The sequence below is a fragment of the Castor canadensis genome, chromosome 4, assembly GCF_047511655.1.
Source record: "Castor canadensis chromosome 4, mCasCan1.hap1v2, whole genome shotgun sequence".
In the NCBI taxonomy this organism is placed as follows: domain Eukaryota; kingdom Metazoa; phylum Chordata; class Mammalia; order Rodentia; family Castoridae; genus Castor; species Castor canadensis.
In genome coordinates, this window is record NC_133389.1 from 96700767 (window position 1) to 96713448 (window position 12682).

Below are 12682 nucleotides of genomic sequence, written 5' to 3' on the forward strand. Positions count from 1 at the left end.
GTAAATCCTTCACTCCTAGATGGCATGATAATGAGAACAATATTTAAGGAAATAATAACCTGATGGTAATAATTCAATGGTTACAAGAGCAAGGATTACTGTAACGTTTTCTCACCAGAAAATTTTGGAATAGGTAAAAATGACTCATAACAGCTAAATGCCTTATCTAAAATCAATTCAGTACTTTCATTAATTTTCTGCAGGTGTTTTCAGATTTTTTTTCAAAATCTACTCTTAAAAGTAGCAAGACCTGCAAACATCTTCTTACCAACACTGCTGCAACTTTCGCCATCCACATCAAGCTTCCATCCTTCATAACAGGAGCACTTGACCGTGTGCTTGTGCTGCTCACACACCTGACTACACTTCAGATGATGGCTACAGTAATCCACAATTTCACAGGTTTTATTGTCTGCCTTGAGTTGAAGTCCCTCAGGGCAGGAACAGACAATTCCTCTTCCGGGAACAACAGAACAGTGGTTGCTACAGCCTCCATTATTCAGAGAACATTCATCTATAATAAAGGAAACAAATTAGAGGTTATGCCAATTGTTTTCCTCAGTTAAATACCAATCATTGAACTCAGTTCTCTATGACTGTGAGTAGAGTCAGGATATTATGAAGGAATATAAGAAAATTCTCTTTGTATTTTTTTTCAGAGGTTGGGGTAGAAATAGTGATAGAATTTGTCCAGTTATAAAATCTAATTCCATGTTATTGGAATTAGGAATAGAAAATTTTCATTTCTTAAAAACTTTGGAGTGTTAGTTTGGTTTAACATAAAATGTGTTCAATATTTCTGTTAAGTTGGGTAGTCTTTGACAACTGCATAAAATCAGTTGAAGATATTTTCCAAAAGGGATATACATGCATTGATGATCTGAATATTTGATTTATCTTAATAGTAATAAAAACCAAATATGATTGCTTATGAAATTGCTCTATAGTGATGATGCAGAATGAATTTCCTTGTCCTTTACTGGTTTTAGGAATTTATTTTTAAGTAGGGTAAGTTGTATATTGATGTTATGTATTAGTTATTAAGACTAATTCAATGAGGCCATGGAAATGAAATGAATAATCCATTAAAAAAGTTGCTCTGGTATTTTGGCTGAAATAATGAGTTACATGTGTGCACTGTATACATAATTATTTTATAAAAAGGAGACATTCAGTACAGTTGTCATTCTTCTTCATCACAAAATTATAGTTTCCATGAGGGAGTAGAAAATTTCCATTCTGTTTACCACTGTATATCAAACAGCTAACACTGTTTCTAGCATTGAGAAATCAGTTAAAAATATTTACTGAATTAAAAAAACTTGCCCAAAAAGCATACAGATGCCCTCAAATTGAGTAGGTGTTATCTATTTGGGAAATTTTCAATATGACATACTTATTCACTATCACAATGTACCATTAAGAACATATTAACAAGGCCAGAAGAAGCTGTATTTTTCTTTGCTTTAAAAATATTTTTGATTCTTTTTCAGAGCAGGTTTAATTGTGTGTGCTTCAAGATCTGCTAAAAGATTGTTGTCTAATAATTTAGAAATTGCAGTAACATTCACTTGTATATCTCAAATATTTCCTGGTGTCTATAGAAATGTGACCACATTAAAAATTGGGGTAAATGGTAAGACTTATAGAAATAATTCTACATTTTAAATATTTCTGGATGACTCACTACTTCTTCATTTTATTTGCCATTATAAAAAAAGTTACAGTAATAAGAAAAGGGAAAATGACTGCATTAACTATTTCCTCTAACAGCTCAAGTTTGGTATTATTTTAGAAGGAAAAAAGTAGATTCATTTCTTGGTTTCTACAAATGTGTTTGCTCTTCAGTAATCATAATCATTTCAGAACAGCAGTCATTTCAAAGTATTTGCCCCTTTTGGTTCAATTGACATTCTTTTTCAAGAGAATTACTGTTAAGAAATGTCATTGTGTCCAGCAGGTGAAAAAAATTGTCACAATGTTTTTAGTTTATTTCAACTATCACTGTTCTCTTAGTACCGAAATGTCTTTGCTGCTATCTGTGGAATTAAGTGACAGATTTTAGGATAAAAAAATTCACAGTTAAACCTAAAATACAATATAAACTTAATGACAGTAGTTCCATAGCCAATCCCTTGTCAATTCTTCTTTAATGCTATCATTAGTCCTGAAAATTCACTAAAATATTTCTTATTATGTACAACAAAGACTCTCTCCTTGACCAAACTTTGGTTAGGCACCTCCGAGCTCTCAGTAACAGGTACTTAACATCAAAAAAGCAGTTAAAAAGCAGTATTTACTGCTTTTGCTGAAAAGCACTGACACCTTCCTTGAACCCATGAATTAACTGAAAGCTGGATAAAAACTAGGCATCCATTTTGTATCTGTGGCTCTGTTCTGAGCTATTCCCTCCTAAGGTCACTTTACAGCCATCTTGAAATCCAGGAAGCACCAGACAGGAGACAAAGACAACCTGCCAGGCAGCAATGACTCTTATTGTAACAAGGTTCCAACTGACCAATCATGAGACAAGGAACTACTGGCCAACCTATTATCAATGAAATACACCTGTGACTGATATTGTTTGATAATTATGCATACCCCTCTCCCTGCCCCTAATTCTTCCTCTTATTTAAATCTAAAGCAAATGTCTGTTTGAGGAGGATGGGTGACACGGTTACCTTTCCTCTTCCCATGGTATGCCTGTGCTGCATAATAAACCTTATCTCTCTGTCCTTCACCTTTATTGGGAATGCTGGGGCCGGATTTGGGACTGGGGATGGAAATCTCCTGTAACACTTCTTCTCCACTAGGCTTAAATCTTGTCTTATAAAAACTGTAGTCCTTCAGCACAAATGGTTTCATGAACTCTCCCTACTTCCACATACATACTAAGAGAGTTGAACAAGAGCTCAAAAACTGTCTTAGAACTCCCTAGAATGACCAAGGAGCCCTTAAAGTGCCTGCCTGAGAAGGCTCAGTTTTGGAAGGAGAACTTACTATTTGTTCCAGCCAAAACTTTGGTGATGGGCAGGTAAGTCCATGATAGCTCTCTTGCAGCAGTTATTTTGGAAAACTTCCCCTTTGAGAAGTAAATCTTATACCACCAGAACTGTCTTCTAAAAACTATCTCTTCGAAATGCAGACAATCAAGGGTTTAAGTCAGACCCCTCCTCCCAGCTCTGTTTCCCTTGCTCTCTAACTTGCTGCTATTACTTCCCTCATAAAGTCCGTATGTGACAGAGGTTTGTTTCTCTTGAAATAAGTTATGTTATCCTAAAATACATTTCTTCTCTAGGATTGAAAGATGTATATTCTCTGGTTCTTTTTTCCTTATTATTCATATGTTGCATATAAACATCAGAGGCTAATCTTTTATCAGCCTTTCTTTTTAGATCTCATTGTAACTCTTAACCCTCCCAGGTACACCACGCAGAAGGCATGTGAAGCAGCCTGTACTGTCCAGCACGCTATGGTGCTGCAGTCAGGAGAAACCTTTCGTTTTTCTCTTCTCTGCTACTTATATACCTAGCTTCCTTTTAACATTTTCCACTCTGTTTGCTTTTGAAATGTTAGAGCAAAGCTATTTCATTGAAGAATATAGTGGCTAGATAAGCAAGACATGATCCTCAATTTTGAATTATACAAAGAAACGTGTCCAGAAGAAATTTACTCTTTTTAAAATTTTCCCAAATCAGAAAGAGGACGATGGTGGGGAGGGGGATGAGGAGGAGGGGATACGTGTGTTTTCTTGTTATTCTCTTTATTTTTGTTAATGATTGTACTTTCTTTCCTTTGTATTTTACTTAATTTAAATTGAGGGATGGAGGAAAATATGGAAAAGCACTGATATTTTTCTATATCTATAGTGCATAAGATCTTATTACCATGGTTACCAAATAGATATCATTATCTCCATTAAAAATAGGAAGAAACTGACATTTTGAGAAATTAACTGAAGTAACTGAAGAATAGAATTTAAGGCTGTCAGGTCAAGATTTGTTCCATAATTGCAAGCTTTCTCATTTATGAGTATTGGTAGTTTGCTTATTTTGAAATTTCCTTCATGAGGAAACCACAGAAGAGATTATTTTATAATCTTTGTGAACAAGCACCTCACATACCCACTCCACTACAGAAAACGTACTTGAAAAGAAGAAATTGAACACAAAAAACAAAATTTCTTATCTTTCTGTTGCAAATTTTTGTTGTTTAATTAACATTATGATTTTTCCTTGTCTCTGTCTTTTGTTTACATTTTAGCTTCACTGAATAAAATCATTTACATTTACTGTTTCAAGATCATTTTATAAGATTAAGAATCATTGAAGGAATGAAGGATGTTTTATCATGTCAGTTTCATAATCACTCATATACTACTAATGTTCAGTTGAAGTCAAAATATGATAACTTTAAGCTTAAATGTATACTACTTTCCCTCAGTCAGCTTCATCATTTCCTAGAGTCATTTGCTCACAAATTCCCAGTCATCTCATTATTGTTCTTATCATCCTATAAACTTGCCTTCATTACTCTATTGATGCTACCTTCAGTATTATCTAGAAAACATACTTTAAAACATCTCCTTGATAAATCTCTCATCTCCCCATGGAGAGATGCTGTTTGGCATAAGGGAGATGGCTAGACAAATTGATTTTAAAGCTCATTGAAATCATCATTTCAACTAGATAAGCATACTAAGGAAAGCTGTTGCATGAGGATTAAAAACTGGAAAGAAAATTATAGCAAATTGGGTAGTATTCAATTTGTCTTATTATCCAGTCCTCCTTTTACTTGGAAAAGGACTTCTATTGTAATGACTAGAAGGCATATCCATATCCATAGAGGGGTAATAAACTCCATCTCATTGATCAGTAATAAAATAAGCTTCCTTGTTCTGAGTAACTCAATGACAACAATAATCAACTCCATTGTGGGAACACAACTGACCATTCAGATCTAAATGATGTATACAGCTCTATAGTTATTAAAAGAGTTGGATGGTCTGGCTTTTTCCATTGTCAGAAATTTCTGATCATCTTTAAAACTTTTTATATAGACTTATAGTGCCTGAAAAATGTGGACAAGTTTCCATGGAAAAAGTTGCATTTGAAGGGAATTAATGAAAGGAATGCGTGCTATCAGTGATCGGTAACAATGCATGGAGAGAAGTGAATGCCACCGAGCATGCAATACCGCAGAGGTCGCCTTCATCAGAGCCATCAGGACAATCTCTTTGCCCGTTGCAAAGTTTCTCCGGCTGCAGGCAGACAGAAGTATCATTAGCACATGGATACTTGGGGGGTGCACACAAGAAACTGTCACAGTCTTCTTCGTCGGATTGATCTTCACAATCAATATCTCCATCACATACCCATGCTTTGTTGATGCATCTTCCTGAAAAAAACAGAAACAGAATGCATCTGAGCTTTGTAATAAGGTCACTGTAATAATAAATGACCATGACTGTCTTCACTCAGAGGCCATTAGCAAGAAATCTATTTGCTTGTAGTTTGACAGTTTATTCTTAAGAAACCATTTGAATACTTCTTGCCTGGGTCCTTAAAGTGCTTTTAGTGTTGAAGCCTTGACATTTTCTTTAGTTTTAAGTTATCTTTCTACACTATTTTTTTAAAAACGAAGATTCTGTGTCTGGTAGAAAATTTAATTATAATATTTTCAGAAGTGTACATTGAATGTTTTGTTTATCAGTGTCTTTCATAGCCCTAAATATAGATAAATGCGATTAGTGCCTGCCAAAAGCCTAAATTTAGTTAAATGCTTTATTTTAGCAGAAGTTGTCCATCTATACATATACATAACCTCAACACCTTAACTCCTCATACCAGACACACATCCATACCCCTTCATAAAAAATATCAATGTTATTAAACATATTGTAGCAAACGTACAAATATGTTCATTGTATTTAAAGAAAAAAGTAAAATGATTATGATTCGCAGGATGTTGGAAAAGTAACGGTATAGATCACAGAGAACAATGGCTGTTTTTGTCTTTGTAACCCTGTTTTTCACTTCAAATTATTTCTCTTTTATATATTGCTTTTACTTTTATTCTAGTTAATTGTCTTTCCTGGATTGTACATCGTTAAGGTATACTATAAACTTTTAAAGTTACCTAAAGATAAGCACTATTTATTTTCTGATCAGTCTCTCATAAAATAAGTGACATAAAGAAAAATTGAAAACATCATTTTATATGTTTCCAAAAGTATTTCTACATTAAATGTTTTCCTAAACTTTAAAAGCTACTATACTTTACAATAAATAAAATATTGGTGCAAAAGTGTTTCAATTATACTAATATGTTAATTTTCCACAATAAGTCAAATAAAAAACACATGATTAACTCCACAGTGAATAACAATACATATCATGGAAATCAACATTAATTATTGATAAATTACTCTCAAAACTCACAAATGCTTCACTAATAGACCTGATATAAATGGAGAAACATCATAAACTTTGATCTTAACATCATGAATAAAATTGTTATTTTATATTGTACTAGATGTACTACCAAAGGAAAATTAGATAATAGAATGTGGTGAAAATTACAAAAGAATATTATTACATGCAGTTATTATAATAACACAATTATAAAATCTATTAAAAGTAAATAAATAGTATAAGAAACTAAGAAATCAAAAACTTGGTAGCTAGTTAAAAAGTTATATAAAAAATCAATAGATCTCATATCTATAAAACACGTAAAATGGAACAAGCACAATTAAATGTTCCTCTATAAAAATAAAATATTTTTTGCTTAATCTGCACAAATTTGTATACAATTTAAAAATTCTAAAAAGACATTCAAAAGAAAGCTTGAATAAAGATATTGATTTTATTACTGTAAAGATATCAGTGTTCTCTAGATTATTACAATCCTCCCAAAAGAGTAACAATATTATTGTACACCTACCACCTATAGGTTTTTCCTAAATTTATGAAAATAAAACTGCAAAAGTCAATAGGAATCTTTTAAAAAAGAAAAAGAGGGATCTTGATGAGTAAGAACTGTAAATGTCAAATATTTAGAAGTGGTATAAAGTAAGAGTAGCTAAAATATTTTCATAAAAGAATATTAATAAACATATCAATGACAACATAGCACAAAGACCTCAGAAATAGGCATGCATGCACACACATATGTGGGCAGGAGATGGACTTTGTGCTACTTTAATTTCCTTCTGCCATATATCTGCATAACTTTCCCAAAATATTGTGACTTGTTTTAAAAAATGATGAGGTTGAAATGTACATACATATGGCAGAGGGATCTATAATAAAATTACACATTGAGTTACTCTGTGACTTATGCTTTCCTTGGGGCTTTAGAAAACATAAAGAAGACTGCTCCCTGTTACCAGGAGTTTACAATCTAGTCAACAAAGCCAGATCAAGGTATGCATATAATAGTACTCTCAAATATGAAAGCCTATAGATTTGTATTAACTTGCATGTTGTCATCTGCAATACAGTAGAGTTCAAGATTAATATAATTTCCATTTTTAGTTTGGTTCATCAAGATACAGCTTCTTTTTTCCCCCTTAACATAACTAATACATCATGACATTCATAACCATTGACTCTAGAATTGCCTTAGAATTGTTTCAATAAACTTATTTGTAAATCACTACCAATCTTTTTGCGTAAGAACCATACTAAAAGTATTTGCTATCCTAACTTAAATACTGCCTGTAAAAGGTACAGAAAATCAAATACAGATGATTTTTTTCTAAAACTTTAACACAGATTGAGTCATTGGAAACATGAGTAAATAATGCGCATAGATTAGATAAAATTCCCAATGTTAAATCACTCTCTCTGCCACTGATTTTGTAGAGGAAGTGTGAAGATTAATTTCTCCATTTCTTGTTAGGTTAGTTTACCAAAATGTACATAAGAGGGTGACCAAGCTATGATAAGTTTAATACATTTCTAACTCATATCCATTAATTGAGTAAAATCCCAAGGTAAATGAGCTCAGTAAATACATTTAAAGAATGTTGATTTTTACTTGATTCATATCAAGACAAATCCTCACCTAGTTAAGTCACTGGATATAAAGTCTTATATGAATAAATACTACATTTCCTTGTTTAAGGTCCCTACTTCATATTTTACAAACTGAGGCAAAATCAAATTAAAACAAGTAGAGATTAGAAACATTAAAACATGTTATAGAAATTATAAATACCTAACACAGAGGAAATAATTCAAAATAAAATTTTGAAATTATGCACAAGCACAGTCAAATAACCAAGTAAGTCCCTTTGCCTGTACATATTCTTCCTTAGAACATGGTAAAAATAGCAAGGATGATTATTATCATATGGAATGCTACATATTTTCTGATTTATTTATATAATGTTGTTTTCAACTTGATAACTATATGCCCAAAATTATTTTGGTAATTATAGATTTTCCCCTTTGAGGAAAGAAAGTAAGGGTGGCCATGTAGCAACAAAATGGAAACTGAAAGATAACAAAAAACAGCATGCTGGTAAAATCACATCCAGTACAATCACATCCAGTATAATCACACACACACACACACACACACACACACACACAAAGACAAATAGACACACATTATAAGAACTCTTGATTTGTTTGATTTGTGTTGTCTTGAAATATACAACTTGGGTTAAACAAAATGAACAGCTCTGGAAAATTAAATGTTCTGAATCTCTAGAAAATATGCTAGTTTCTGAAAATGAATTGATAGTTCTTCAGTTTCTCCTTTCTGTTTAACTTTTTTTGAACATTATTAAAAAATATATGTGTTTTGAGCTAAGTATGGTGGTGCATGCTTGTAATTCCAGCTGTTCAGGAGACTGGAAGTTGCAGTATTGCTGTCAGAGGTGGCCTAGGCAAAAGCATGAGACCTTATCTGAAAAACAAACTATAAGCAAAAGGACCGTGGCTGTGGCTTAAGTTAGAGAACACTTGTGTAGCAAGCATGAGACTATGAGTTTAACCCTCAGTACCACAAAAAAGTGTCTTTTTGTAAGCTGCTTCACTTACTTTTACCTTAATAAAAGATAACACATGCTATCATTGACAGTTTCTGTACTAGGATATGATTGGCACCTAATATTAAGAATATGAGAGTATTGAGAAATGAATCTTTGAGAAAATCCAATAGATTAACTCAATGATATATTTATAATGTCTTTTTTTAAAATTCTGGTCTTTGAGCTGCCATTTTTCTTTTAATTTTTACACTACTAGTCTTTTGAACCACATAACATTTATATCTAATATTTGATTTCAATTAATTTAGCAAATATTTACTAAATATTATGTGCCTGACTAGCTACTAAGGAGTGAGGAAGATAGGAAACTAGTTCTTGATCTTGTGGAACAGTAAGTCTAGAAGTGACAAACATTTTAACTTTGAACATTTAAAAAAGAATAACATAAAAGCAATATAACCAATGCAGAGGATTACACAATTTCAGAAAAGTAGAAAATATTTATTATTAGAATGGTGAAAACAAGCTTTACTGAGATATTCTTTGTACAGGGGTCTTTAAATATGATAGAGAATTTTACATATGGCTATAAGGAAAAAAGAATTTCATATAACTTTATGTATGCCTTCTTAACATTAAAATATGTACCCTCTGCAAAACAATAAGCTGGAAAAAGTGAGAAAAAATGTCATAGCATGATGATTATTCTCAATGTGAATACGTCAAGACACAGAGGGTCCTCTCAATCAGTCCTTTTGCACAGATGTATAAATATGAAACACAAACCTATTGAAATGATTTTAATAGTGGGAAGAGGGAAAATAATGGAGGGGATGAACCAAACCAGGGTACATCGTATGTATATATGGAAATGTCACAACAAGACCCTCTGCACAACTAGTATATACTAATAAAAACATTAAAACAAGAAAAAATTTCCAAATACATCTCTTTTGTATATGCCTTTTTTAGTTTTACATGAGAGTTTTTTTCTTAAAAATATCATTCTGTGTATAAATTGTCAGCAGAACTATATTCACAGAAATACTGAATTTTATGGATGCTTTCAGGGATGATTTTGAACATCTACGTTCTGCCTCCTTTGCTGCATCTAATCCACATAAAAGTTCCAGCACCTATCTAAAGGCATAAAATCAGGAAAGAGTGGGACCTGGTCAAAAACCAATAATGAAACATTGTAGGGACATAGTTCATCAATGACTGGTTTCTAATTTGAGGTATGTTTTTGAATCTTTAGATAATAGCGATTATAACATTCAGACATTCTTACTTCTAAAGACAAAGCATGTGTTCACACTATGGCTTGGGATTGAAAAGAAGCCAAACTGTCTAAAATGATTTCATGTTAGTGTTTGTTGGGGGGAAACAGTAATCAACACAAAGGTCCTAGTGATTGAATTCAGGGCCTTGTTCTGGGTAGCAAACACTCTACCACTTGAGGCATGCCCCCAGTCCCTTTGCTTCTAGTTTGTTTTTCAGATAGGATCCCAAGCTAACTTTGCCCAGGCTGGACTCAGACTATTTATTATCCTTCTATCTCCATGTACCACCATGCTCATCCAGATGTGTTTGTATTTTTGTCAGACTCTGTTCCAAAGCAATATTGGCTTTAATGACATGGCTGAATTGCCATGGCTATGTCCTCCCATTTGCTTAGGCATGTAGACCAGTTAAGTAACTGCCTCAGGTAGCAACTAGCAGCTAAAACACATATATTGATAGATACTAATTTTCACTTCAAAAGTAACTGGATTTCCTTCCATTTTCTGGTTTCCAGTGGTGAGCTTGGCTGTAGTCCCCAACTTCATGTAGGACAATTTTAGTTCCCATGAGCCCTAAGGTTTGAGCATCTGTCCTTTTCCTCCAGTTTCTACATTCAGCCCAACAAGACACCCAGCTTCACTCCAGCTCAGCAGTTGATATTCTACTTTATTTCTGTTCCTCAGAGATACATGTTATATATTTTGTTTCTTTTCTTTCTTTCCTTTTTTTTTTTTGTGCTGTACTGGGGTTTATCCTCATACCCTTATGATTGGCAGGCAGGTGCACTACCATTTGAGCCACTCCACCAGCCCTATTTTGTTTCTTAATAAGTCAATAATATCCCTCATTTTGTTAAATATGATCATCACTTCTATGTGCTTTTAGTAGTAAAGAGGGTTCAAAGTATTAATATAAAGTCTTAACATTCTTGTTCCTCCTTAATGATTGATGTTAGTAACTATTAAGTAGTTCTAGTCCTGCTCTTCTTTACCTGGATTTCTGGAAGTGGGAAGGCAGGGTCAGATTTATATTCTTTCAACACTTGGGTCCTATTTTCCCTGTAATCCTGACATCTCTTTGTAAAATCAAACAATATACTTTTTTTTTCTTTTTCAACCTAAAGAATGGCATTTCTGAGTTTATTTTCCATGAGGGGTGAATTTGATATTCCCTTCCCCTGAGTACTGATAATGTAAGTGTAATATTGGGTCTGGGGAATGAGAGACTAGAAGTGGCAGAGTACAGTACTTGGTTAAAGATAGGTCCTTGGAGATGAGAAGCTCTTAAATGTTAATGGTTGTATGATATTTTAATTTAAGTTAGCTCATATTCTTTTTTTATAGGAATTAAAAAAACTTATTAATATGCCTATGTTACAAAACTAATAGATGGCAATTTATGGGTAAAAGAAAAGCCATTCTAATCACTAAATGTGAATTTATTTTCTTAATAACTTTTAAATGATCAGGCTAGGATTTCATACATCATTGAAAATAAACATGAGCTCTGGATTGAGTGTGTTGAGTAGTTTAAAGGTCTTTTAGCTTGCAAAACTTAGGACGTAATTAAAGTAAATGAAAAAATATCAAAAATATTATAGATGTATGCATATTTTAATCCAATGTTTATATCTATGTTTTTTTGTGCCACTAGTGCTCATAAAAATTTTTTGTCAAAATGAATATTTACTTGTGTGATATGACTCTTCCAATTTGATACAATATGGATTACTGTATCTGAACCACAAATTAAATTCAAAGCAGATAAATGGTTTAAATTACTATCTTTCACATTTCTTTTTAAAATGAAACATTGGAGGCTGGTGGAGCAGTTGAACTGGTAGAGCACCTGCCTAGCAAGCATGAGGCCCTGAGTTCAACACCCAGTACCACCAAACACACACACACACACACACACACACACACACACACACACACACACAAGAAACAAAAGAAACATGGGTCATACCCCAATTATGCTTGAAAGCAGTTTGATATAAACATCTGATGTCTTATTAATAACATGGTTAAACATATAATTCATATTCAAAATAAATACACAAGAAAGAATCCAATTTTCCAAAGACAGTAAGACATTTTCATCATACTTCAGATTTATCTTTAAGTGGAAGTCCTATTCAGAGAAAACTCTTTTACAAGAGTTCATTGAAAAATATCAGCATTATATATACATACATATACTATAATATGCATGCACCTGAAATTTTCCACTAATTTTTCTTCCTTGTACTTTTTACTTTTTTCTTTTGTAGTACTTAAGTTTGAATTCAGGGTCTAGTAGGCAGGTGCTCTATCACTTGAACCATACCATGAGCCCTTATTAACATTTCTTAAAAATGTAATTTATTATTTATGTTTACTCTGCTTATTTTCT

At 32.8% G+C, this 12682-nt stretch overlaps 1 protein-coding gene across 6 annotated transcripts in view; it reads right to left on the reverse strand.

Annotated features, from left to right (window-relative positions):
• The window catches only part of Lrp1b (LDL receptor related protein 1B), a 1877349-nt gene that overhangs the window by 640395 nt on the left and 1224272 nt on the right, over positions 1–12682 (reverse strand). For all 6 annotated transcript variants that reach the window (XR_012447185.1, XM_074070662.1, XM_074070660.1 and 3 more), the window contains 2 exons: positions 5197–5397; positions 269–514 (listed from right to left, as the gene is read on the reverse strand). Coding sequence is in view for 5 of the 6 variants with exons in the window: in XM_074070662.1 (XP_073926763.1) it covers positions 269–514; positions 5197–5397 (447 nt within the window). In the remaining variant the exon portion in view is untranslated. The remainder of the gene's footprint in view (positions 1–268; positions 515–5196; positions 5398–12682) is intronic.